Source organism: Hyperoodon ampullatus (genome assembly GCF_949752795.1).
Source record: "Hyperoodon ampullatus genome assembly, chromosome: 18".
Taxonomy (NCBI): Eukaryota; Metazoa; Chordata; class Mammalia; order Artiodactyla; family Ziphiidae; genus Hyperoodon; species Hyperoodon ampullatus.
In genome coordinates, this window is record NC_136931.1 from 54,637,281 (window position 1) to 54,665,017 (window position 27,737).

The window sequence follows — 27,737 nt, forward strand, 5'->3', positions numbered from 1 at the left end:
ATGAATAAACAAATGGGGTCGGAAAGGAAAGAACAGTCCTCTTCAGTGGTTTCCAACCCTAACTACACATTTGGATCACCTATGGAAAAAAACTCCAAAACCAAACGGGTGGGGAACCTCAATCAAATCACGATTTATCAGAGTGCAACCCAAGCTTGAGCACTTTTAATATGATTTTAAAGCACAGCCAGGGTTGAGAATCACTATTTAGGTCCTGGGTGGCACAGATTCCCACACTACTTACTCTTCAGCCTGTGCCATGGCAGACACTGGTAATCAATCTGAGATCTCAGGAGTCTTAACTGAGCTCTAGGCAGCCATTATCAATCGATTAGAGCTGTGGGAAAAGCTGAAAGGGACACAGGGGCAGGACAGGGTGTCATATAGAGGCCACTCTCTTGACACACACTGAGCCTGAACCTTTCCTGAACTCCTTCCAGGCTCTAGGCTGGAACAGCTCTCCAAGGAGCCTGCCCTGGTTTCCCAGGCAGCACCTCCTCTGCAGCCCCTGTTCACTTCCTGACGTCATGCCACATACTGTGACACTGAGTCTGCAACTGGGCACTGACCCTCCTCCAGCTGTTCCCCTACTCCAAAGTGGGGAGCGCCCGGCCCAGCCCAGTGCCGGGTGGAAGCACAGGCACATCAGACTGTCCACCTGACTGGCAGGCCCACGTGCTGGAGTGTGGAGGAGGTGGCTGATTCTTGCCCTCCCTTCCCGGGCAAAGGGCTCCTGCTGTTTCCTCTCCCACTCACCATACCCACTCGGTCCTCCTTGTACTCCGCCCGCCGAAGCCGCTCCCTCCCCCACCCTTCGGCAGATGGAACAGTGCCACTGGGGCTTTCAGCCCTCCCTGCAGGGAAATATGGACGTGGGGTGTGAGGCTGGAAGACTTGGTGGGCCTCCTCCACCCCTTCTTATCACCGGTGATGCATCCATCCTCCCGCCAGCTCTGGGGGAGGGGCACCGGCACCCACCATCCCAGCTGAGGAAACCAAGGACCAGAAAGCCCAGAGCTCAAAGATCCCAAGCCCATGGCTCCCAAACCCACCAGCCCTGGGCCTCCCCTTCTCTACGCCCTGACCCAGCCCATCCTCCTGGTTAAGCCTGCCCTCTTCTTTCCCACAAAGCATGCCCAGAGCCCAAGGCAGGAGGGCCAGGGAGACGGGACACAGGCTCTGAAGGGTGAGGAGGGAGCACAGGTGAGGAGGAAGAGACTCATGCACAAGTGTTGTCTTTTATTTCCTTCCTCAGGCAGCTGCAGCTTCCCACCAACACCGCGAAGCGCAGGGTGGAGACGGAGGGGTGGGCATGGGGATGACCCTCGGAGCTCCAGGGCCTGGGACTACCTTGAGAGGTGAGGGCTGCAGGAGGCTGGGAGGCTCCCGTGCTGGGTTGGGGAGGAGCCCACCCCCAGCGGTGACAGCAAATCATGGTGGCTACGTGGGCTCAGAGCTCGGCTGGGGGACAAAGGTGGAGAGACAGACACCAACCTCACGACTCAGCTGGTTGGGAGATGGAGGGCCAGATGCTGACCCTGACCCCCGGCAGCACCCACAGCAAATAGGTCTGCATCAAAGATTCTGCGTATCGGCGGCGGGGAGAAGGGTACCTCCGGGGGCTTAAATAAAGGGGCAGGGGGCAAGGGATGCGGCGGGAACAGAGGTGACCGTCTGGCCAGCGGGCCTGGCCTCAGGGGCCCCCGAAGCAGTGTGGAGCCTGCGCTGTGGCTTGCGAGACCCCTTGGCGGGGAGGAGGGAAGGTCTCACAGCCAGCGTCTCGGGCCCCACCTCTCTGGGCTCTTCGCGATCCTCTGGATCCTCACTGGAGGGCCAGGCTCGGGGAGAGCGGACGGGGCAGGGAGACGGGCGCCAGGCGGGCCTAGCGCAGGTCCTCCTCGTCGCCCTGGATCGTCTTCTTGATGCGCAGCAGCATGGTGGTGAGCCACTGGTCCAGCCGGGAGATGGCATCGTACTCCTTCACCTGCGTGCGCCGGGGAACCGGTGTCAGGAGGGGCGGCCCACCCTGCGCCTGGCCTCGGCTCCCGCCCTGTCACCAATCCCAGCCCACGGTCTCTGTTCCCGAGATCCTCCAGGTGTGTCCCTGTCAGCCTCAGTCCCTGAGGAGGAGCAAGGGGAGGCGTGGGCCCCGACCCAAGCTGGAGCGGCTCCCTTCTGTGTGTTTACTGGCCTGGGTGTGAGGCTTCCGTTGGAGGGAAGAAAGATTTTATAGCTGAAAAAAAAAAAAGTCCAGTTTCCTTGTTTTACGGATGGGAAATTGAGGCCTGGAGACATGAAGAAGCGGCGGGGTGGACCTGACGAGTTTGGTCTCTGTCATCATTCAGAGGCCTACGATTGGTGATGGGTACCCAGGGAGAGACGTGCTTGACAGATACAGTCTGGAGGACCTAATGTGGGCCTGAGCTGGATGTAACTGAGTTCCAGAAAGTTCAGAACAGGGTAAGGAAAAAGGGAGAAACATCTCCGTGGGGCGGTTCTATCGGAGAAGCTGCCGGAAAGGGGGACCCTCCCAATGCTGCCTCTCCGGCACCCTTTGCTCCTCCTCCCTCCTGCTTTCAGGGAGGGGAGGGGGAATGATGCGACTCATTCCCTCCTTCCCTGCACGTCCAGGACCACCCAAAGTGCCCGATGGGAGACAGCCTTAACTGCTCACCCAGGGGGACTCTGAGTGGTGCAAAGACCTTGGCCTTCAGGAGCAGACAGATATGGGCTCCAACCCCAGCTCTGGCCCCGAGAGGCCTCAGTGCCATCATCTCTAAAACGGGGAGAACACTCCCCGCACCTCTTGGGGCTACTTGTGAGGATTCTGGAGCGACTGGAGAAAGGAGTTCATGGCCTGGGGCCGGGGCTGGAGATAAAAAAGGGTGAAATTCACGGGACCACATCTGACAAGGGCAGCCACCCCTGCCAGCCACTCACCGCCTCGGTGTAGCTGTCCACATTCTGTTCCTCGTGGGCTTCTAACAATTTCTGCAAGAGAATGGCAGGCGGGGCTCAGGGGCCCAGGCTGGCCTGAGGCCTGACCTGGATGAGATTCACACACACACTATCCGGGTGAGTGACAGTCGGGGGGACCCCCACGCTGACGGGAAGAAAGGGGCTATGTTCCAACCCTGCCGTCCGCATCAGAAAGTCACTAACACAGAACATCACGTGTGCACGCGTGCCTGTGTGCGTGTGAGATCCCGCAGCCTCCCAGTTCTGCCCCCAGCTCCATCGTTGACTGAATCGTACTTGTCTCATCCAGAAACTGGTGACCCAAATGGCAGATGAGGGGGAAACAAAAGACCCTTGAAAAGTACTGTACAAATCTCAGCGATCGTGCTAAGCGGAGCCAAGCCTCCAGACGCCCGTCCACACGCCCTGCTCCAAGCGCACATGCAGGAAAGGGGTGGCCTGAGCCCCTGGCACTCACTTTCATCAGCTTGCACTCCCGGGAGTCGGAGAACGCAGGGAATAGTTCCTCGTACTTCTGGACAGCGAGCTGAGTGTTGGCGAGGGTGTAGGGGAGGACGAAGGGGACAAGTTAATAAAGAAGGGCCCTCGGAGCAGCTGGCCCGGCAGCCGAGGGGATCGGGGACCGCTCTGGCCCCGAGTCAGCTGTCTGTGCACCCCACAGCCTCCAGTGACACCAGGCTCTGTGCTTGGCGGCAGCTTCATGGAGCTGAGCTCAGTGCAAGCCTGGCTGCAGAGACAGCTGCAGGGAACGGGGGGCGGCGGGGGCCTGGGGGAGGGAGGAGGGTTCCCCAGGCTGGTGCTCAGTGCCTCTCCTGCACCCGGTCCACCCAGGGTAGGGGCAATGGCAACAACTGCCTGGTACTGCCTCACAGCAGCACAGCCTATGTGTCAGGCCTGACGCCAGGCACTTCTCACGTTTAACCCTCACGAGGACCTGGAGAGGGTCAAACGATGGTGACCCTATTTTGAAAGTAGGAAACAGATCCAGAGGTGGTAGTGACCCGCTCAGGGCACAGGGGACGTGTTGGGGATCTGAACTGGCCTGACCCCAAAGCCCAAGCTCTCACCTGCCCTGCTGGATGCTGGCAAAGGGAGAAAGGGTGGGGCTCAGACACACCATGTGGCTGAGGATGGGGCAGCTGGAGACCCCAAGAAATCCCAGACGCCAGCAGAACCCAGCTCCTCTCCCTGGCCATTCCCCAAACCCTCACCCAGCCCTGACCCCTCTCTTGCTAAGATGCCCTGAGAACGAGCAGGGCTGGCATTTAGGCTCTGGTTCAAATCATGACACTGGGAGTCAGAAAGATCCGGAATTCTGGGGCTGCAGTTTACTAGCCACGTGCTTTGAACAAGGGACTCTGGTTTCAGCCTCAGTGTCTTCATCTGTAAAATGGGGCGACCATGGTATCAACCTCATGGGGTGCGGGAAGGACTCAAAAAGTGCTCCCACAAAAGAAAAAGCCTGGCAACTGAGCAAGTCGGGAATTGGAAACTCAAAGGCTACAGGGACTGAGCGAGTGAAATCAGGGATAGAAACAAGCATTTCCTGCCCAAAGGCCAAATGCCAGGGGCCAGACATGAGTGAGGGGCTTACCCTCCAAAGTGGTTAAGAGGTGACTCGGCCTAGTGACAGACACTGTGCTCCAAGGGCAGTCACCCTGTGGGGGTGGGGTAAGCTCTGGGTGGGCCCCTGGGCCTGGGCTCACCTTGGCGTTGAGCATGTCGATGCAGAAGTGGCAGAGAGCCGCCTTGAAGAAGTAGTCCTTGGCGCTGTACTTGAGCAGCGGGCTGTCCATGGCATTGGTCCCCACCTGCAGGCACGAGGAGGCGGGCAGCCAGAGGGCCAGGGCCACTGCCAGGCACTTGGGGGCCAGCTGGGAAGTGGGTTTGTTCTCCAGTGGGGCCCTGTTAACCCAGGACCCCAAGGGCAGGGAGAAGAGAGACCAGCCCTGGGGCAGTCAGCAACCGGTCTGTGAGTGACCGAGGACCAGGGCATGATGGGGAGTGGGGGTGTGGCCACAGGGCTGAGGCCAGGTGTCCGTGGGCTTCCCAAAGCACCCACAATGGTGGAGGGAGAGGCGGCCCTGCTGTCAGGCCCGACAGGAGGCTGGCACATCGGTGGGCAGAGGGGTGGCAGGCTGCGGGAACATGAGAGGCGGTGCCCGCCCCACTCTCCTCCGAGGCCAGCTGCCTGCCTTTCTCCTGGGCAGGCTGAGCCCACCAGGGAGGCCGGGCCCCCCCGCCAGCCCTCCCCGCCCAGCAGAGGGGAGCCTGCATACCCAGGGGACGCTCCCTCCCGGGCCCCTTCTAGCAGGCTCCTCAGCTGCCTCTGGCTACCCCGGGCCTCGCAATTCTTTCCACTCTCTCCCTGACTCTGGTTCTTCAGAGTTGGCCTCACTCTGGGGCCGCCTGGGAAGTGCCCTGTGAGGAGTGTGGGAAGGGCCTGTCTAGGAAGAGGGCGGTGACACCGCATGGGGTCGTGGGTGGAGAGTGTTCATCCAGGCTGAGTACATGGTGAGGGCGTGGGGATGACCGAGGAAGTGCAGAGAATGGGGGCGGAGGGCGGGGCACTGGAGAGGGTGAGAGACAGACGAGGGGCACTGGCAGGCGGGATGGGGCACCGTGCCCGCCCCAGAGAGCAGGGCTCGGAGCCCCGCCTGCCCCCACCTGTTCGTAGATGTCAATGGCCTTCTGATACTGCTCCAGCTGCGCCGCGTACCCAGCCACCTTCAGCAGACACTTGTTGGCAGAGCTGAATGGGGCAGAGAGAGGGGAGGGAGGTCGGTGGGAGCCGGGCCCGGGGCCCTCACCGAGGGGCCGGGGCGGGCAGGAGGGGTACCTGTTGGACTCCTCGCCTTTGTAGTAGTCTGCAGACTGCTCGTAGTGGGCGATGGCCTGGGGAGACACGGGCGGGGGGGGAGGGCGAGGGGCCAATGCAGCCCTCATCACCTTCGGGCGCGATATGGCCTGGGACTCACCAGAGCCCTTTCCCCAGGCTCTGGCGGTGCCCCGTGCTCCTGTCCTCGTCTCAGAGGACTGGCCGAGGCAGCCCTCCCCGGCCACTGGCCGGGCCCCACCTGCCACTGACCTTCTCGATGTCCACCAGCTCCGTCTCGTAGATCTCAGCGATGGAGATGTGGTGCTTGGCCGCGATGGTGAACCGGCCCTGGGTGAGACGTGGGAAGGAGCCCTCAGTGACGAAGGGCGTCCTGAGTGCCCCGTCCCAGCTCAACCACACCCCTCCGGGTCCCCGAAGCTGGATCCTCAGCCCTCAGCGGCCCCTGGGAGGGGAGGTGCGCAGAAGGTCCCAAGAGACAGAGGGGCACGGGGCTTAAAAGGGAGGCTCTAGCATGAGCGGCCTGGGTCCGAGTGCTGCCCTGACTGGGTGATGGCAGGCATGTCCCTCCATATCCAGTCTCCATGGGGGCCCAGGCAGATGGAGCAACACCGAGGTAACGTTTGCACAGGGACTTGCCAGAAGCTCTGGCCCAAGGAGGCATGTGACAGATGGTCCAGAGAGGCGGAAGGACCAGCCCAGAGTCACCTGGCACAGGCTCCCCGCTGCCTAAGAGACAGCCTCCCTCCCGGCCTCCCTGTCCCATGTGGCCACACAGCCCTTCTCACACGTCAACCCCTGCCCTCCAGCTTCCCCTACAGGCGCCCAGCGCTTTCCCCAAGGATGCCTTCCAGCTCCCAGAGGGGCTGAGCACCTCCTACCTGCCTCCACCCGGTGGGGGTCCAGATGCCTGGCCCGCCACTCACACACGAGCCTGGTCCATGGCTACCTCCTTGCTGAGGGCAGCAGGAAGAGGCAAGGCTCTGGGCTCAGCCAGGACTAGTTTTGGGTCTCAGCGACTCCTGTTGGTAGGTGTGGGGCCCTGAGCGAGTCAGGTCTCTTGTCTGGGACCCTCTTTCCTGACTGTCAAACAGGATGACAGTGCCCACCTCACAGGGCTGCTGTAGGGGAGACTAAACCATCCAGCTCAGAGCATCTGCTTCAACACATGGCAGCTGCTACCACTGCTGTAACGACACTACTACAGCACGGCCCTGGACCCGGCAGGAGGCAGGGCCCATGCTCCTGCCCGAGGGAGGGGTCTGATAAAGGTAGAGTGCGAAGGGGCAAAAAGTGGAGTCGACAGGAGCCAGGGCCTGGCTTTGGTCCACTGGCCTGGCTCCCTGGCCTCAGACCAGCAGCTGCCTCTCTGGACCTCATCTGTCGACGGGGATGCTCCCTGGGGCAGGGCAGGGGCTGAGCTGACTCTGGGCCCTGCCTACCCTCCCCAAATCAAATGGGATGCTGGCGGGGGGTGTCTGGGTAAGGGGAAATGCACCGGATACGCGAGGACCCCAACAGCAGTGACATCTACGAGTGAGGACAATGACAGCCTGTGGGGGGCCAGAGGCAGGACCTGGGGAGGGGCCGTCAGCCCCTGTGACATGCTGGGAGCTGACACCAGGAGCCAGGCTGGTGAGGAGCTGCGTGAGGACCCAGACAGCCCAGCCCGGCTCCGGTGACACCCCTCACCCTGCCAGTCTCCCGCCTGCTCTCAGGGCCGGAGGAGGAGAGGGGAGGCTGGGGCAACATGGTAGGACTTGGAACGGGGTGGACAGGACACGCAGTGACTCTTACCATGTCTGTGTATATCTCAATTGCTCTCATCAAGCAGTTAATGGCCTCTGGGGAGAGAAAAAGGAAGGCGAGGAGGAGAAATGAGAAGGTGAAGTCATTTCAGCAGAGGCGGAGGAGAGGAGGAAGGGGCAGGGCTACGCTCCTGAGCGGGAGGGAAGGTGAGGGGATCCGTGAGCCGCAGGAAACCTGGTCAGGCTAATTTATTCTGCTGACTGTGACTTGCCGGGCACATGCTTTCGGGGGAGCCCTGCTGATACAGCTGCCCCCTCCCTCGGGCCACCACCTTCCCAGCAACCCCTGGGACAGGGCATAGCCAGCTGGTGGCCAGACTCCCGTGGGTGTTTTGGGCCAGACCTGCCAAGGCCCTGCCCTTGAGGATGAGCTGCCGGCAGAGGCGGCAAAGGCTGACATCAGAGGAACGACCAGGTCCCACCTGGGCTCTGCCACCCTTTCATGGTGGGACCCTGAACCAGCTGCATGCCCCGGCCTCCGTCTGCGGCAGGAGGCGTCTGGGTGCCGTGATGCTGCGGCCCGTGCGGTTGGGGTCTCCACTATTCTGCCCACATCCCAGCCTGCAGCAGAGCCCTCTGAACCCTCCTCCACCTGGCACTGCTGCCTGCTGGCTCCTCAAGCCACAGGTTTCACCGACAAAACACACACACTGGGATGGCACCTGGGAGGAAGAATTGGGGTACCTTTGTTGTACCACCTTTTGCAAGTTTTTAAATTTGGAAATTTGGGAAAGGCATTTTTTTTTTTGATAAGTTATTTGGAGGAGAGAGAGAAGCATGAGTGGGTGGCATTTTCTAGCAGATAGAGATGAGCTCTCGGGTGGATTTTTTTTAAACACCATTTTAATGCATCTCAGGAGGAAACAGTGTTGGGGGAGATGGAGGGAGACGGACAGAGAGCCTGGACAGACCACAGCAGGTGGGCTCTGAGCTGGGGCAAGGCTGAAAATTCACCCCGCAGTCCGGCATTCGTAAGCCCCCTGGTCTGCCGCCGGGGTCTCCAAAGTCAGCAGGGCCCACTGGGCTGAGATGCTGCAAAGAAGCCGCAGGCCCGGTGTCTGCTCTCAAGGGGCTAATGGTCTCACCACGCAGGGAGACATGTGAACAGAGGCTTTTAGGCCCAGACCTGGCTGGCCCTTCAGGGAGTCCACAAGCCCCCTCCCCAAATTTACAGGCCAAAAGAGGGTGCCTGTGAGCACTACTCTGGGGGAGGGAGGATTGGTAGGTCGGGTCCAATTCTGAAAGGCCCCTCGGGACCCCTAAAATATTCAGAGAGCGTACACCACTGGGTCAAGGTTCTGAGGCTGATGGGGGAAGCCTGAGGCAGTAGGGAAGAGGGAAAGAAAGCAAAAAGGGGCAGAGAAGGAGAAAAGGGAGAGAACACCACAAACAAATACGGCCTGAAGCAGTGTTACTTTAACACAGACACACAGGTTTTGTGACGGAGCATTTCTGGAAGTAACTGATGAGCTGGCAACCCAGTGGTAAGGAGAAGGAACCGGGGTTACGGCTGCAGTGCGTGAGCTGTGTACACCCCACCCTGCTGCATTCTCCACCCGGGGGTGGGGGGTGGGGGGTGGGGATGCGGCCAGCAGGTCCCCCCTGCAAGCGACTCACAGGCTCCCTCTCCTGGAACGAAGGGGCACACGAGCAGCCAGCTACAGGCAGAGTGGCAAAGGGTGCCCCGGTGAGGTTCGCAGCCCTGGACGGGGAGAGGCCGGAAGCTCCCCTGGCAGGACGGGCTCCCCTGCAGCGGCCGCCCCGGGCCTGCTGGCACTGGCCTGGAGTGTCGTCAGCAAGACGGCCCTTGCGGTGGCAGTAGGGGAAGAAGGCTTACCCACAGGCAGCAGCGTGGATTCACAAGGCTGAGTCCCCTCGCTCCAGGACAGCTGTCCCTGAAAGCGGCAGGCTGCCAGCTGCCACCCCAGCCAGAGCACTAGAGGATTACCTGCTGACATACTGGCTACAACCAGCTTATCTCTGGTCACCAAGACCCCAGGAACGAACAGCCCGCGCACCCTGGCACACCAGCCCCCGACCAGTCACCTGCAGAAACCGGGAGCCAGAAAGGGGCTCTGGGAATGATCCAGCCCCAGAAGGTGGGCGGGGAGGGCTGAGGCCCAGAGAGGGGAAGGCGCTGGCTTAGGGAGACAGGTCTCCTCAGTACAAGGGGGCAAATCGCAGAACCCTACGAAGAAGCGGAATGGGTAGAAGGAAGACGCCACGTGTCTGGTACACAGCAGGTACCCAGTGAGGCTGGCAGTGAGGTTGGGGGAGCACACGGGGGAGGGCAAGCGGGGGTCTGGCCACTGCCCTGCCCTGGGTGCATGTGTGCGCACACACGCACCCCTGGGCCCAGCTATCAGGCGGGCAGGGTAAGAGGCCTCCCTGGCCTGAGTCTACCCATAGCGGCCGGCAGTGGCTGGGAACCAGTGACAGCTGCGGTCATCACCTCCCGCCTCTGCCCTCAGCCACCAAGGAGGCAGCAGGCCACCCTCGGCCCACACTCAGGGAAGACGCGCAGAGGGAGAGCGGTGACAGGAGCCCAATCGCTTCCTTCCGCCCTGGCAGTCCCAGGCACAGGCTCAGCTGCCTGTCGGTGGTGGGGAGGGGGGCGTTTCCAGGACTCCTGTACGAAGTGCTGACACAGGGCGAGGCCTCTGAGGCAGGTGAGGCAAGCAGCGAGGCCCCAGGGAGCTGGCCACCTGCTTGGGGAAAGCGGGCAGTGATCCACTGGGCCCTCCGGCTCTGCTTCACAAGGCAAGCGGCCAGGGGTGGAGGCAGGGGGTGTCCAGGCCAGGCTCCCATCTGATGGGAGCCGAGGGCTGCCCCTTACCAGACGTTTATCACATGCCAGGGGCCATGCTGGGCACGTCTGTGCTTTATCTCACGTGTGGTCTCTGCTTTACCAGACCAGGAAATGGAGACCCAAAAGATTAGGTGTCTCCCCGAGGTCACAGGGGAGCAGGCTCCCCCGGGCCTCAGAGACCACAGTGAGCCCCACCCTCCTTGACTGGGGTGGGCAGTCGAGATGCGGTGGTGCCGGGACGCTGCCGCTCCAACACCGCTCCCGGCTCTGCCCACACTAGGCTCTCCCCTGTGCCACAGTGCCTCCTGTTCCCTGAGAGCCACCGCCAGTACCAGATCCACCCCTTCCCACCCTCAGCATCCAGGGCAGAGAACCAGGCTCGCTGATCTGATCCCTAGAGAAACCAAGTTGGCCTCTGAGCCCCAAGATGGGCACGTCACCACACCTAACCACTACTGCCTTCCCACCGATGCCTCAGCCACCCTCCACGCTTCCGGAGGCCAGGCACCAGGCCACACCCCTGACCCGGGCCCTAGCACCCCCCACACACCCTGCAGAGCATTGCTGCTAGCTGAAAAGGCTCAGGTCAAAAGCTGGGGAAGGACACGACATCACGGTGCCAGGTGGGGCCTGTCCCCCGGAAGCGCGGGGGCTTGTTTGAAGAGCAAGTGGCGCTGTGCACGTGCCATGAAGCCTGGCCTCAGCTCCCGCCCCAGACATCTGCCCTTCCAGTCACTCTGGAGCAGCAGCTGAACATCACAGATGCTAGGGCAGCATCTGCAGGTCGACCAGTTCCCCAGAGAGAAGGCAGGCTGGGGGTGGGGGCCCTCTGCGGGGGACGCACAGACTTCCCTGGGTGATTCGAGCTGAAAACAAACCCAAGGTCACCCCGGGTCATCATCACATCACCACATGGCCTGCCGTGGCCCAGCGCTGCCAGCCAGGCGCACTTGGCTTTGTGCAGAGCGACGACGGCCCACCCAGTCACAAGGCCTCCCCTCGGTTCTTGCTGAGCCTGAGCTCACATGTGTGAGACACCCGGCTGCACAGGAGCCACCTGTCAAGTCTGGGAACAGAGAACAGCTACTTGGTCCACACAGACGTCAAATCCTCCACTGGGAACTAGATGTCCTGATGGCGATAACGAATCTGCCACCAATTCCCCAGCGCTGGTGTGTGAACCAGTGCTCACAGATCCTTGGAGAGACCCCCGGGCACTGGTGCCAACTGCCCTCTCTTGGGAAGGATAGGCCTTTATTCCAAGGTGATGCATCTCCTTTCTTTAAAAAAAATTAATATTCATATATTTCCCATTCTCTTATGAGTGAATAGTGATAGTACATGGTCATTTAAAAAAAATGAGCTTCTTAAAATTAAAAGTTGGCAACCGATGTCTGGCACCATGATTAAAAAATAAAATTCCGGGCTTCCCTGGTGGCGCAGTGGTTGACAGTCTGCCTGCCGATGCAGGGGACACGGGTTCGTGCCCCGGTCCAGGAAGATCCCACATGCCGCGGAGCGGCTGGGCCCGTGAGCCATGGCCGCTGAGCCTGCGCGTCCGGAGCCTGTGCTCTGCAACGGGAGAGGCCACAGCAGTGAGAGGCCCGCGTACCGCAAAAAAATAAAATAAAATTCCAGCTCCACGAAATCCAAAAGTCTGGTACCCACTGGGTTGCGCTTCTACTTCAGGATGAGCCCAGGGGACAAAAACGGTTTCCTCACAGTGAGTTAGTCCCAAACTGGGCTTCTGTCCCCAGCACGCCCTCATTTTAAGGAACTTGTTCTCTGTAGCTACATCTCTGGGATCGGTTCTCTCTGACCCCATCCCCCACGCCCAGCGGTAGGGAAGCCAGGTTAGGATAATTTCCGCTCCTTTTTCGGCAGCAACTCCTACCTGGCTGGTCTCTGAACCCCCTCCCACCCCCGCTCGCGTGTTAATTCTGACAACAGAACAGACTTTCCTCTCTCCTTGGCATGCGGTGGGTCTGAAATGTAACTCCCACTCCCAAATGCTCGCAGGCTCCAGCAGGGGAGGGGAGCCATCAGCTGCAGGCACAGAGCAGAAGGGGAGGCGGAGGCTCGGAGCGGGATGCAAACGCCGCCAGAAGGGAGCCAACGCTGAAGTGAGAGCGCCAGCGCCTCCAGGCCAGCCTGTTGCCTACTACCTTGGGCCGGAAACCTGAGGCCTTCTCTGGGTTGGGGCTCAGCTGGCGCTCTGGGCTGCCAGCTCCAGTGGCCCACAGAGGCCCTCACCTTGGGGGTCGGCTTTCTTGAACGCGTTGCCGGCGTCCACGAAACAGGTGGCCGCGTCGTGCTTGCTCTGGAGCTGCAGGTGCAGCTGGGCTGCCTGGCAGAAGGCGTTTCCGGCAGCTGGAACAGAAAAGGGGGATCCCCGTCTTAGGGGGGGCTCCACGCTTTAGGTCGCTCAGACAGGGCCTGGGGAGGTGGTCGAGCTCTCCAGGGGCAGACAGAGTCCCCGAGAGAGGAGGAGCCTGGCCGGGGTGAGCCGAGGTGCAGGCCTAGACCTCGGGCCTCCTGACCCGGAGCTGCTGCCCGCATCCCTGGCCCAGGGGAGCCTGCAAACAGCATCCCCGGCAGAGTGCCGGCTGAACCGTGGGATGGGGCTGCTCGGGGGTGCTGGGGAAGAGAGTGGCGATCAGGATGCAGCTACCCCAGATCCCCCACTGCCTCTCCCCTTCCAAGCCTGAAGTCTCCCCACACGGCCCCCAGCCCTTCCAATCTAACTCCCCGGCTCCCCTGCCTCTGTCCACATGCCGGTCCCTCGTCCAGAGTCGTGGCAGGTTGAGTGGCAAGGAGGCCTCACGAGGTCCACTCCCCCAGGGCTTCACGTCCAGAAGGGGAAACAGGATGGAGATGCCACGAACTTGAGAGCATGGGGACCAATGCGCATGGGTGCAGCGAGGCGGAGACCACACCTGAAGCCCAGGCTGTCCTGTACTCAGCTGCGAACTGCCACCTTCCAGGTGCCCCAAGCCATCCTGTTCCCACGTCTCCGGCTCCTAATCTATCTGACTTGTGGGAGACAGCGGGACCCCTCCTCCTCAAGGGGTAGGGGCTGTGCTAACTGGGAGCTCCAGTGGCCAACGCCAGCTCAGTCCTGAGCCCCCTGCCCTTCATCCTCCTCCAGCTGAGTCCGAGTCACAGAATTCCTGAGCTGGAAGAGGACAAGAGGGCCTGGCCCCCATCCTGTACCTTTAGAGCAGGAGGCTAGACAAAGCCACCCAGGTTTTCACCATGTATGATTTCTTTCTTGTTTTTAAGGGCTCCAAACTTGAGTGCAGAATTTCCAGAAAAGTAGTATCATTGGGAGAAAAGTTAAAAAGGACTAAGACTTTTGTTTGAATATTTGGGGGAAGGAGGGAGGTGACAAATTTTAGGAGAGAAGCACCATCTATGCGATTGAAAAATAAATATTCTTTCTCTAATGGTATTGGTACCTTAGGAGCATATAAAAATACACATAGGATCTGGCTCTAGGCACAATACATGCTGTGAAAGCTTAGGAAAAAGCTCTTCTAATTTTCAGGACACCAAAAATATTCTCAGAAAACGATAGTCCATTTTGCCCTGTGCCTCCACACCCTGCCTTCACAGCCCCATCCCAGGTTTCATTTCCTTTGTAGTCAGAAAGTTCCTCCCTGGAACTTTCAACACTGTCTTTGCTTGATATTCTTGATCCAATCTTCCTGATGTTTGAAGCCATGTTATGAAGTCAGCCCCCAAAGGGCTCGAGCACTGGCTTTTTGAACCTCTCTTCCAGGCCTGCAGGTAGCTCCCAAACAGATCTTCGGCCCCTTGGACCTCCAGGAGCTCCTCCCTGGACTTTCCTGGCAGTCCAGTGGTTAAGACTCTGTGCTTCCACTGCAGGGGGCACAGGTTCAATCCCTGGTCTGGGAACTGAGATCCCGCACACCGCACGGTGCGGCCAAAAGATTAAAAAAAGAGCCCCTCCCTGCCCACCCACCTCTCCTTGGTGGACGCCGCCCAAGCTCCAGCCTTGCCAGGGTCTGACCATACCCCTCTTGGCCAAGTCAGAAGGGCCACTCCGCCCACCAACACAGCCTGTGAGCGTCTCAGGAGGCACGTGACCTGGGATGCCCTCTTCCGGGAAGAGGCTCTTCCAGTATACTATGATACTGTCTGTGTGTGTGTCTGTCTTGCCCCAACTGGAGTGAGAGCACACAGATGGCTGGGGACCTTGTAAGTGCTCCTGCAGTCTGCCAGTCTGTTGACTGGAGTCCTCTAAGGGCTTCCCCTCCCACTCTAGAGGGAGGGGTGCTGCTAATAGGAGTGGGAAATGGAGCTCGCAGCTGCCACTGTGCTGTGCTGACTGCCCTGCGTGGGGACGACTGATCTCCATGAACCCACATGACAGCCCCGCAGGGTCAGGACCGTTCCTTTCCCTGTTGCCGTGCTAAGGAGGAAACAGTTTTGGAGAGGCCAGGTAACCTCCCTGGGGTCACGTGGCCAGCCTGAGCTGTGACACAGATCCAAGGCACTCTGGCTCCAAAGGTCAGGAAGCTACATGGGGCAGGTTAAGCCCTCCAGCTCCAGAGTCAGAGTTCTGAATTCTGCCTCAGTCACTCACTAGTCGTGGTGTGTTGGGCAAAGGGCTGGGCCAAGCCTCAGTTTCCAAATCTGTGAAATGGGGATGTTAATGGTACTGACCCTCATGGTGTTGCTGTGATGATTCAGTTAAATAATGCAAGCTTGGTGCTTAGGAGAGTGCTCAATAAATGGAGCCATGATGAATGTTATTATTGGAACCACCTGAATGATCCCCAGCCCAGAATTCAGACTCTGATGGAAGTATTAGGGAACTGCTTCCAGGGAAACCTGAGATTCTTTCTTTCTTTTTTTTTTTTTTATTAATAGTATAGGTGATTTACAATATTGTGTTAGTTTCAGGTATACAGCACAGTGATTCAATTTTACATATATATATTCTTTTTTCCGATTCTTTTCCATTATACGTTATTACAAGATATTGAATATAGTTCCCTGTGCTACATAGTAGGTCCTTGTTGGAAACCTGAAATTCTGAATTTAAGGAGAAACCCCTCAGAGAGCTCATCATCTACATGGGTCTATCTGAATTCAATAATCTATTTATCCTTATCCTCTAAGTTCTCATTCCAAGGCCCTGTGACCCAAGTTGTAAAATAACCCAGTGGGCTCGGAATGACCAGATGGCAGGCCAGTGGGTTTGTAAAGCTGGAGATGGCATTGGTGGGGGAGCTGCAAGGCTGAGGCCTCAGCCAGGCCTCTGGGACTGGAAGCTGAAGGGAAAGAGGAGAAAGAGCCATGGAGGCGCTCTAGCAGGGATCACATACCACTCCAGTTTTTGGCCATCTTGAACATGTTTGCTGCTCTGGCGTAGATTTCACATGCTTCCTCTATTTTGGATGAGCCTCTGGGAAAAAGGAAAGGAAAGACAGGTAAGAAAAAGATCTAATCTGGTATCAAAGAGAAAGCAAGCCAGGACTTCCCTGGGGGTCTGGCGGTTAATTAAGACTGAGCTTCCAATACAGGGGGCACTGGTTCGATCCCTGGTCAGGGAACTGAGATTCCACATGCTGCACAGTGAGGCCCAAAAACAAAAAGGGAAAAGCAAGCCTTCTGCCCCAGCGACAGTGGAGATGTGTCCTTACATCGCTGCTGGATGGTGGCCCCAGCCCCAGCCCCAGCATGTCCCCGTGAAGCCAGCTTCCCAAGTCCAGCTACAGCTCAGGCCTCTGCCTGGGCTCAAGGGAGATGGAGTCGGTGGCCCCCAGCCCCCAAGCAAAGGCTGGCTAGGCCCTCGCTGGGCAGGCCTGGGCTGGACCCTCATTGCGGGGGGGGGCCCTTCCCGACCACCCCCAGGGGCCCTGCCTCTGACAGTCTCCTCCACTTCCTGCTCAGATGCTCGGTGCTGACCACTGGATCCCAGGCTCTCTGCAAATCCCTTTTCCCCACGAGACTGCAAAGCACTCTGGGGGAAGAGTCCATCCTTGGACACCTTGTCCTTTCCTCAATGCCCTAACCCTGTCCCTTGCACACTGCAGCTGTCCTATGAAGACGTCTCAACCCTAAAAGCGCGTTGCTGCCAATTCACGACTAGGCAGACATATAATAATACAGACGTATGAACAAATACTGTTTTTAAATGTGTACACCGAAAGTTCCCATTTGTGTTAAAACAAAACAGAAAAAGAGGGTGAGAACAGAAACATAATGTAAACATAGAAGATTTCTGGAAAAATACACACACAAAAAATAGTTACAGTATTTTTCTCTAAGGTGGGGTCTGTAGAACTGGGTGCCAGGTGTGGGAGACAGACTCATATCCCTTGTTAGTACTGTCTGGATTTTAAAATCGTCTGCATATTTTACCTATTCAAGAAAAACTATATATATATTTTAAATATTAGCATTTACATTGGGTTCTGTGATCCAGCAATGAATTACATTCCTAGCAATTTATCCTAAGAAACTAAGCAGAGGGACTTCCCTGGTGGTACAGTAGTTAAGAATCCGCCTGCCAATGCAGGGGACACAGGTTCAAGCCCTGGTCCGGGAAGATCCCACATGCCGCGGAGCAACTAAGCCCATGCACCACAACTACTGAGCCTGCACACCTAGAGCCTGTGCTCCGCAACAAAGAGAAGCCACTGCAATGAAAAGCCCGCGCGCAGCAACAAAGACCCAACGCAGCCAAAAATAAAAATATATAAATACACTAAAAAAAAAAAAAAAAGAAAAAACAAAGAAAGAAACTAAGCAGAGAAGCTACGAGGGTGTTCAGCACAAGATTATTTAAAATGGCAAAATAATGGGAATTCCCTGGCGGTCCAGTGGTTAGGACTCGGTGCTTTCACTGCCAGGGCCCAGGTTCAACCCAGGTTGGGGAACTAAGATCCCGCAAGCTGTGAGGGTGCTCACTGGCCCCCTATCCCCCCCAAAAAAATAAAGCCACACAAATAAATCATCTTCACTGTCCTACCCCTCAGCCCTGTGTCAAGCGACCCTGGAACCTCGCCGACACCAGTCACAGAGGGTGAGGGCCTCCGATGTAATTCTGGACACAGTATGGGGAGCACCCCTGCCCTCTGCACTGCTGGTGAGGTAGGGCCAGCTTGCCCATGCTTTCGGTGCACATCAGATGTTTGTTATAATAATCAAACCAGAGCCCCGGAGCCACCCTCCCTGGAGATCTCACTCAGCAGGTCTGGGTGGGGCCTGCAATCAAGATTTGTAACAATGGCCTCAGATGATTCAGATGATCAAGCGAGTCTGGGAGGGAAAAAGCTGACCTAGACTGACCTCTTGGGAAGCAGCCACCAGTGACTTGTCCCATGTCAGGTAACTTCGGAAGGCAATACCCCCAGGGCGGGCTGGCAGGGTGGCTGGGACTGGAATCCCGGCTTCCTGAATCCAAATCGCACCAGGTAAGCTTCTTCTTTAGATGAAAAGTCTCCCCTCTGCCTTCTGGGGCTGTGCTGACACTCTGCACCCACCCTCTGCTGTCCCCAGGAAGCAGCCCTGAGGGATGTGGTGATGCACACTTCCCACACTCACCCTGCTGGGTTCCCCCATCTTCCCACCACAGCTGCACAAGACGCCTTGGGCCTGGGGCCCCTGTTTGGAGTGACTTCCTCAGAACCCACTCCCGGCCCTGGAGAGGTGAGGGACTTTCACAAGCTTTGGGCAGAAGAGATTTCAGAAGGGTCCCTGGGGGCCAGGCTACAAAACCCCCTGGGGGATCTTCTCTGGAAGGTTCTCTGAAAGGAGTCAGGTGCATTCACAGGCCGAACCATAGATCTGCCCGCCCCACGGATCCCCTGGCTCCTCCTTCCCTTCCTCGTGGGTACAACTAAATCCTCTCCAGACCCAGACATTCTCTGAAAAAGCTCAGGTTCCCGGAGGAGCAGGAATGGCCCGCCCCGCCACGGAGAGGCCCAAAGCCGGGTGGTAACAATGAGCAGAGTCAGCCTCGGCTGGCTTGTCGCCGCTCAGTGGGACGGGGTGGACTCAGAACACAAGGCCTGTCAGCTGCTGGGCTGAAATCCTATGATCCCACTAAGCTGGGCCAACCCCATGCTGGCTCACTGATTCTAACTTCGGGTGAAAAGCCAGAGGGATTAACATCTGCTCAGGCCTCCAGGCCTGCCTTCTCCTTCCCCTCAAAGCTCGGGTCCTGGCCACTCCCATGACCAGGTGATGACAGGAGAATCTCTGGAGCTCCAGCCTCTTTCTTTAGAGATGAAAGTGGAGTCATCAAAGGGGAAAGTAATATGGCTCAGGTCCCTGGCAAATCCTGAAGCAGAAGCCATTCACATAGCCATTTATTCAACTGGGGAGCAAATATCTGAGCATTTGTTATGTGCCAGGCACTGCAGATAACAGCAGCAAACAAAGGAGAAGGACCTGACCCTCAGTAAACAGGACATCAGCAAGACAACTGCAGAGGGACTGGGGGACGAGGGGCTTCTCTGAATGGGCAGGTCAGGGGAAGCTGCTGTGACTATGTGAGATTTAAGCTTAGTCCCCAAAGATGACTAAGGAGCCATCCATGTGAAGCGGGAAGCACATTCTAGGCAGCAGTCACAGCATGTGCAAAGGCCCTGAGACAGAAACAAACTTGGCCAGTTCAAGGAAGAGAAGGGGACCAGGATGGCTATGGTCCAGGGAGTGGCAGGCACTGAGGCAGGAGAGGTGGACGGGGGACCCCATGCTGGAAGCCAGGAGAAGGGTTTAGGCCTTATAATAAGGAGCGTTCTGCAAGGAAAGAATGGGCAGAAGGAGGAAGAGCCCAGCTTCTCTGCTTTTCCAAGCTGTCTCCCCATGTGATAAACCTGCATGGTTTACTACAGGATTTCTCTCCTTGGTCAGGTCACTTCATGTCACTTATCTAAGAGTGGCCTCCCCAACAAAACCCACAAACTCACTGAGGGAAAGAAACCAGGCCTCCCTCGGACCCCTGCACAAGGGCCAGAGGGGCTAGCTGGCCCTGCATCTTCTGAAGAGCCCAGGTGGCAGCGCCTGTGACAGCTGACTGTCCCTCCCCGCACTGATCCCCCCAAGCTGCCTCTGCTCCGCCCTTCCCATCACACAGCTCCGAGCCACACCGGGAATAGAGGCAACTGGTTTGGGCCGGGCTGGTGCAGGGCTGTCTATAATTACCCCACTCAGCTTTGCTTTCTCCCCTCCGCAAGGCGGAGGAAGCAGTCTCAGGTCTCCCAGGCACAGCCACCATCCTCCAGCGGCTGCCATATGGAGGAGGGAAGGCTGCGGTGCCAGGCATGCACAGATAGCCCGGTGGGACCCGGGCCAGGGGGTCTGCAGGGCAGAGTCTCAGCCTCCCTCCTTCCTTTCTCCATCCCTTGGGCACTTCTCGGCTCCCAGAAACAAGCCCCCCACCCAACCTGCAGTCTCCTGAGGGCCTCAGAAGGCAAGGCAGGTGGATTAACTCCCATGTTAGGTCCCCGACACTCCCTAAACCCGTCCTTCTGCGGTGCCATAGACACCTGCCCTCAGCCCCCTCTTCGGCCTGAAGGTCCCCGCCCTGATTCTCCGTCCACGCCCTGGGTGGGGAAGAATGGACCCAAGGGCTGGTCCAGCCCCAACCTCCTCTCCTTTGCTGTGCATCCTCACGACTCATTACAGCGGCCTGCCAGGTGCCACCTGAAGCAGCACAGAGAACCTCACAGTCACCCTCTAGGTATGACCCTGGCTTACAGAGGAGGAAGCTGGGGCTCATAGTGGTGAAGGGGATCGCCCAAGCCGATGCTGCCAGGAAGATGCTGCCCAATGGGGAGAGAGAGAATGCACTTGGGGGCCGAGAGACCTGGGCTGAAGTCAGCCTTGGGCACTTTGCTAGCTGTGTGGCCTTGGGCTAGTGATCCCTGAGCCTTGGTTTCTTTATCTGTAACACAGAGACAATGAGCCTGACCTGGGAGGCGTCCTCGTGAGGATGAGAAGGCGCAGTACCTGGCACACAGCACAATGAGGCCTGGAGCAGGCGCTCGAACAGTTGCTATTATATGAAGGAGGAGAAATACACCCCAAGGGCTGCCGGCCACCCGGCAATGGGAATTCTAGAGTCGCTCGGGGTGGGTGGAAAAATCGAGGACCACAGTCAGCCAGGCCTGGATTCCAGTGCTGGCTCGTGGCGCCCCAGCCTCTGCTTCCTCAGCTCTAAGTGGGGATAAGACGCCATAGCCGGCAGGCGGGCTGGAGGCACGAGGAACACCCCCTGCCCCTGCGGGCAGCAGCCAGGAGAGCGCCTGCCACACAGCAGGTGCTCAGCCAACGAGAGCATCACTCGCTTCAGGCGGGCGGAGAGTGCAGGTTCTGGAAATGTTCTCCTTTCGCATCTCAGTGTGGGCTTCATCGCCTTACCTCCAGATTAGCTAAGTGGCGCCCCTCCCCTGGCTTCCACAGAGCCGGGGGCCTCCCACCTACCCCACCCCCTACACACCACACTGATGGGGCTGGTTCCCGGGACATCGCCCTCCTGCCCGTGAGCTCAAAGGCAGAGGCCACGCCTGCCACATGGACCAGCAGGCCTTCCCGTGGTTCTTATACGGATGCCCTCTGCAACCCAACAGGATTCCTTCATCTCAGCCAGAGCGCCCAATGGTTCCTATTCTTTTTTTTTTTGCGGTACGTGGGTCTCTCACTGTCGTGGCCTCTCCCGCCGCGGAGCACAGGCTCCGGACGCGCAGGCTCAGTGGCCATGGCTCACGGGCCCTGCCGCTCCGTGGCATGTGGGATCCTCCCGGACCGGGGCATGAACCCGTGTCCCCTGCATCAGCAGGCGGACTTTCAACCACTGCGCCACCAGGGAAGCCCGGTTCCTATTCTTAAAAGATGTTTCGGAAAGACCCTTGCCTCTCAGTAGCCCCACTCCAAACAGGAGTGTCGAAACCTCTGTGTGAGCAGACAGCAGGGTCCCATCCATCAAGAGAGGCAGAATCGGGGCTTCCCTGGTGGCGCAGTGGTTGGGAGTCTGCCTGCCAATGCAGGGGACGCGGGTTCGTGCCCTGGTCTGGGAAGATCCCACATGCCGCGGAGCGGCTGGGCCCGTGAGCCATGGCTGCTGGGCCTGCGCGTCCGGAGCCTGTGCTCCGCAACGGGAGAGGCCACAGCAGTGAGAGGCCCGCGTACCGCAAAACAAAAAAAAAAAAAAGAGAGGCAGAACCCTCAGACTGCGGCGAGATGACGGCCGGCTTCCTTGGAAGCCTTGTGTCCCCTCAGGAAAGCCTCCACTCTGAGCCCGGGCAAGAGAGGCTGAGTTTGAAGTTGTGGATCTTGGCAGCTGGCAAGGGACAGCGAGTCACCTCGGTGCCCAGCTCACCGGCACCCCGGGGTCCTGCGTGCTCTGCAGGTGGAGGGTGGTCTGGAAGCCGGCACTCCTCAGCCGAGGGCCCGGGGGGGTCCTGGATGGGGGACACCTACCCGGAGGACCTTGGCCGCAATCTCTGCCTCAGGAAAGCCAGCCTCCAGGGCTCCCAGGGGTTGCTGGTGCCCAAGAGTGGTTCAAGCAGGAACCGTGTCAACATGTGATCTGCAGGCTGCTGTTTGTGCACAGAAAGCACCCCGTTACCTCTAGTCCTCCAGCGCCTCGGGCTCAACTTCCAATCATAATACCTAATACTAATACTGTTGGTAAAAGTAAGCACTTGACAAGCCCTCACCATGGTCAGGCACCGAGCTCGCAGCGCTTCACGTGCATAACCTCATTCTCTCTTTAGGACAATCCTACAAAGTAGGTGTTACTATGATCTTCAGTTCACAGAAGAAAAAACTTGCTAAACACACTGGTATCTGAGTGGAAAGTTGTTTTTATTTTGGATTTGGGGGAAGGGGTCACGGGGGAGATGTCAGGGACGAGGAAAAGCACCGGGAACAGAACCACCGTTTGGAATCTGCGCAATCCCGAAGGGGTACAGCAAGAAGTCTGGATCCCTCGGGAGACAGGCAGCAGGAAGGAAGAAAAAGCGCATCTTGCATCTCCCCTCTCCTTCTCCACAACTGCATCGTCTTTGGGAAATCGCCACCTTTCTGCTTCCAGAGCAGAAGTCTGGGCTGCTCTCCCATCTCCTGAGCCCGGCTGGGGAGCTGAGGAGGGGAGGGAGGTACAGAAGCAGCTGGGATCTGCGAGCCGGCTGGTACAGCCTCCCTCCCAGGCTGCTGGTGCACCAAAGCCCCCTAGTGTCTGGCAGCCCAGAAACAACGAAGAGCAAAGAAGGCCTTAACAGCCAAGGTGACGGGGCTGCCCCCGATCCCAGGCGGGAGCAACCCGCCTTGGTCCTTCTGACATGAGCAGAGACCTCTCAGTTTGGGCTGCTGTCATCACTGAGGTTCCTGAAAGGGGAAGGAGGAGCAAGAGGGACAAGCTGAGCCCCGACACTCCCCCCTCCAGTCCTTGGAAGCCACAGGGGTGTGTGAAACGCTGAACCCCAGCAACCCTGGCTCCAGAGGGAAGGGGTCAGGAATGGTTCCCGCCCATGAGGCAAGTCCTCTCGGGCTGGCCCCTCCGGCTCTGGTCAGACAGGCTCTGGTCAGGCGGGTCTCGGTCTCCGTCTACATCGCTGTCCTGTGTGCTAGCCTTGCACCATGGCAACCGCTCTTAGAGCTGAAGGGTCTGGGATGAATGCACCTGCTTTTTCTTTCAGATGTTTGGAGAAAACTGCCACGTGGGTGGGGAAGATGGGGGAACCAGAGGAAGGAAGCTCCCTAAGACGCCTAGTTAGTTTGCCAACATCTTCCCTAAATGGAGTGCCCAGAAATGGGCCCGAGCATCAAGAAGAAACTTCGTGTGGCAGCAAGAGGGCTTTGGGATCAGACAGGCCTGTGTGTGAACACGATCTCCCACTCACCAGAGGACTGGGCAAATATACCAACATCTCTAAGCCCCCATTTGTCCACCTCCACGGGGATGTCGTGAGGACAACATGTGAGGACGCAGGTAAAGCGCCTGGCCCAGGCCGGACTCAGACTCAGAGTGAGCACTTAATAAACGTTATCAGCTATTATTACTGTCACTGTCTTCACTCTCCCCAACACCAGTTGCTGCAGTCCTTTCTACAAGGCAGATGGGAACCCTCCAGCACTAGCCCTACTATGGATTGAATATTTGGGTCCCCCACCAAAATTCATGTGTTGAAACCTTAACCTCCAAGGTGATGGTATGAGGAGATGGGGCCTTTGTGAGGTGATCAGGTCATGAGGGTGGAGCCCTCATGATTGGGATTAGTGCCCTTATAAAAGAGACCCCAGAGAGCTAGTTCACCCCTTCCACCGCCCTTTCCACAATTTGAGAACACAGTGAAACGATAGCTGTCTATGAGGAAGCAGGTCTTCATCAGACACCAAATCTGTCAGCACCACAATCTTGAACTTCTCAGCCTCCAGAACCGTGAGAAATAAATTTCTGTTGGTTATCAGCCACCGAGTCTATGGTATTTTGTTACAGCAGCCCAAACAGACTAAGACAGGCCCCCATTAAAATCCTCAATACTCTCCAACACCTCCTCAAATCCAAGCCCTTTGTCAGAAGACCCTCCAGGAATGGGCCTGGTTCTTGTTCAGTCTCACCCCCTTCTGCCCATTCTACCTTTATGGGCTAACACGGAACCCCCTGCATTAAACCTTCATCTGGGCCTTGCTCAAACTGTCTCCTCTGCCTGAAGCAGTGCTCCCCCGCCAGAGGGTACCCCTGGAACTCCTGTTCATCCTCCCACATGGAGGTCTCTCCTCTGGGGAGTCATCCCTGTTCCCTTTAGATCTTGGTTCCCCATCATTTCGGGCAGAACCTCCCCTCACACTAGACCTCTGTTCACACAATTCTCTCTGCCTAGAACACCTTCCCCAGCTCCCACTCGCTTAGCATGACCTAGGGTTCCTTGGGGCCCAGCTCACACCTCACCAGAACCTCCCTTCAGCTCATGCAGCTTCCTGTCAGGTCAGGAACCTCCCACAAACGACAGAATCCAGCCCTTAGTCACATTTGACAATTCTGCTTTACTAGTGTTTCAGCAAGCGTTCATCTTCTTCCCAACCAGGTGGCAGGTGTTTCAGGGTCTCACTCAGCTGCTCCCTCCAAGCACGGCCCAACAGTACACTAACCCCCAGTCCAAAGGGACCAGACACCAAAAGCCACCCAGGAAAACCATTACCGAAAACTGAGCTCTTAGCCCCACCCCAGAACACTGCACTTGAATTTCTCCCCTTGTGAAGGAAGCAGACACACATATACCCTCTCCCCACTCTTAGCCTCCAAAATAAAACATTTCTCACCTAATCAATACAGGCCATCAGCCCCGGATGTTTCTCCACACCAGGCAATTCTCAGCCAGGTTACTCAAGTTCTTTCACTAAACATAATCCACCCTCAAATAACAACGAGCGGCTCCCATCTCCTTTCCTGGAAAGAACCCTCCCCTACTTCATTTCTTACCAACCTCCTAACACCATCTCTCCCAATCCCTGGTCCTCCCCGCAAGCCCCTTCCCCAGCCTTCTGGACGACTCTCCCTGCCTCACAGCCCTCCCCAACCTCTGCCTGTCTCTGCTGCCAGGCTCCAGGCGGCCCCCTCCTCACGGTTCCCCCTAGCTCACTACAAGCTCACCCGGCCCGCTGCAGCTCTCCTCCCAGGCCGATGAGCAACACAACCCTCCTCAGTCCTCCGCGGCCTTCTTCTCCCTCCACCCGGGGCCTCAAGCCCCCTCCCCTCACCCTATTAAGTCCCCACGGCCCGGAGTTCCGTTCCCAACCTCTTTCAGCTCCTCTCTCATCACACTGTTTCTCCCTGCTCTGACCCCCCATCCCCACTTCTCCCCTCAGACCCCTACCTTGATCCCCACCAGCCCCGTACAGGCTCCACACCTGTTTCCTTCCTGTAAGTCACACTGATGGTAGCTAGCACTCTCAGAGTGATAACCACATCCCAGGCTCAATTCTAAGCACTTTACTTGCATTCTTATTCAATACTAGTAACAAACACCTGAGACAGATTTCACTAAGCCCCCCTGTAACAGGGAAATTAAACAGCTTACCCAAGGTCATGAAATGGCAGAGACCACTTCAAACCAGGGCTTTTGATACTCCTAAGCCACTAAAATTCCTCAAAGGATGGCCAGCCAAACAACTTTTACGAGCCAACATGAACTTTATGTGAAATGTCTGCCACACTGCAGGTGTTGGTTCTGTCTCCCAGACCCCTTCAGCGGTATCCTGGGCACGCCACTCTCATCCTACTCACAATGCCCACCCAATCCTTACTCAAGGATCACACAGCAGGCCTTCGGCCCCTTTTGGTTTTCTCATCTCACTCATCTCTCCCTTTTATCCCTCCAGTTCCCAAATCAAGCCTCACCCCACCTTAGTCTCCAGCCTCCCAGTCCAGGCTTCTTCAGAAGCTGTAACTCCATCACCCCAGGGATTCCTCTGCTCAGAACTCAGGGTGTCAGGTCCCCTTACACTACTCACCCGTGACCAAGGCCATACCCATCCCAGACACCTCACACATCTCAGACTTGGGCTCATCATTCCCAGGATCACCTTAGCCCTGAGCCCTGAGCCCTGAGCCTGCGTTCACACAAATCCACCGCCCCAGGGCTTGGAAAGGTGAAGCCCACGGGCAGGGGTCCTCAGTCCCAGGGACCCAAGACGGCCGTCTGGGATCCTTCAAATAGGTTCTCCTAGAGCTCCAAAAGGCTTCTTGACCTGGTTGCCCTCCCAGGCTCCCTCAGTCCCCGCAGGCCAGGTCCCCTTCAAAGCCTGAGACCATACTCCCTCGGCCCAGGTTCTCCTCCAGCCCCTTGGCCCACCTTCAGCATGGGTCCCCTTCCTGCCTCCAGATGGTGTCGCCTCGGCCTGGGTGTCCTCAGCCCAGGGCCCTTCTACCATCTTGGACAGACTCTCCTCAAACAATTCTGCCAATGCCACAACCCGGGCACCCTGGCCCTCGGCCGGTGTCACCTCTGCTGCCTTAGACCATGTCACGTAATCCCGCCCCCCCCCCCCCGTCCTCTAGGCTCGAGCCCTTCGTCTCTATCGCCGCCCCAGTCTATGACTCCTCTGTTCTCTCAGTCTAGGTCCCGGCCGGACCCCTCGGCGCGGTTCTTACCCAAATAAGCCCGAGAAGAAGGACTGTGAGTTCTTCACTTTGCGCTCCGCCTCGGCCAGCAGCGCCATCGCCTCCGCTTCCTTCCCGGAGTTGTCCATGGCGGCCGCAAAGGTACTCATCAAACCGCCCGACCCGGGCCCTCGGAGGACTCAGCTGCGGCCGGGCCGCAATACACAGGTCAGGTGAGCTTAGTGGTCTCCGCTGACGTCGCACCGGCGCGCGCCTCCTGCGGCCCAGAACCACGTGATTCGCACTGGCCAACCAGAGGCGTCGTAGCGCGGCGCGCGCCCCGTCGGCCACGCCCTCGCCCACGGCCGCACGCCGCCCCGTGAGTCACGGCCTCCAATTGGCGACCCGATGCTTTAACGCATGCGTATGCATCCGCGTACGGCACCCTACTCTCTTCCTGGTGCTACCGGGACAGACCACGTGACTCCGCATAAGCCAATCGTAGTCCTCACCGCCAAGGACCCGCCTTGAGATGCTATCTTGCTGGATCTTCCTCCACCAATCAACATCAGCCCTTGGCTCCGTCTGCACTACCCGGCGGAATTTGGACCGTAGTCAGTTGACCGTTGATCCTCACGTGACAGGTCCATGCCGGAAGACACGGCCAATCCACGCCTGGGGTTTGACAGTTCCCCTGCGCCGAGTTTAGTCCCCGCCTTCGCTCTTTACCTCCTGACGTTCTCCTTCACTTCGAAAGGCATAAGTGGTAAGACGGAAAATGGTATCCCTTTTCCTGCGCCCTCTGTCGACCTATGCTGAAATTGGTTTCGGAAGGCCAGTGAAGTAGGCGAACATCATTTTATCGTGCTTTGCTTTCTTGCTTTTCGCAGAAATTATGGCTTTTACAAACTGAAGGTTTGTGGCAACCTTGTGTTGAGTAACTCTGTCCAAGCTACGCCATTTCCCAAACAGCGTCGGCTCACTTGATGTCTCACTGTCAGGTTTTGGTAATTCTTGCAATACTTTAAAGTTTTTTATTACTATATTTGTTAGGGTGACCTGTGATCGGTGATCTTTGATGTTACTGTTACGATTGGCTAAAGGCTCAGATGATGGTTAGCATTTTTTAGCAGTTTTTTTTATAATTTCATTTTTGATTTTTTTCTTTGACCCATGAGTTATTTTAGAAGAGTGTTATTTAGTTTCCATATACTTGAAGAC

At 57.7% G+C, this 27,737-nt stretch overlaps 1 protein-coding gene across 1 annotated transcript; it reads right to left on the reverse strand.

Moving 5' to 3' along the window:
• Positions 1-1,219: 1,219 nt before the first annotated feature.
• NAPA (NSF attachment protein alpha) lies at positions 1,220-26,728 on the reverse strand. The gene is made up of 12 exons (XM_079724238.1): positions 26,568-26,728; positions 15,787-15,866; positions 12,686-12,802; positions 7,613-7,659; positions 6,068-6,145; positions 5,819-5,874; positions 5,647-5,731; positions 4,686-4,790; positions 3,437-3,505; positions 2,941-2,991; positions 1,792-1,984; positions 1,220-1,461 (listed from the first exon to the last, which is right to left on the reverse strand). Exons 1-11 carry the CDS (start codon positions 26,684-26,686, stop codon positions 1,883-1,885), a joined length of 909 nt encoding a protein of 302 aa, XP_079580364.1. The 5' UTR covers positions 26,687-26,728; the 3' UTR covers positions 1,220-1,461; positions 1,792-1,882.
• Positions 26,729-27,737: the final 1,009 nt, after the last annotated feature.

What these genes read in the sequence shown, in the direction of transcription:
- NAPA (XM_079724238.1), bottom strand. Translation starts at nt 26,686, where the DNA reads ATGAGTACCTTTGCGGCCGCCATGGACAACTCCGGGAAGGAAGCGGAG. An exon ending in TTGAGATATACACAGACATG is followed by an intron (nt 6,146 to 7,612) that starts GTAAGAGTCACT and finishes CGTCTCACCCAG; the next exon opens with GGCCGGTTCACCATCGCGGC. An exon ending in TCGACATGCTCAACGCCAAG is followed by an intron (nt 3,506 to 4,685) that starts GTGAGCCCAGGC and finishes GCCAACACTCAG; the next exon opens with CTCGCTGTCCAGAAGTACGA.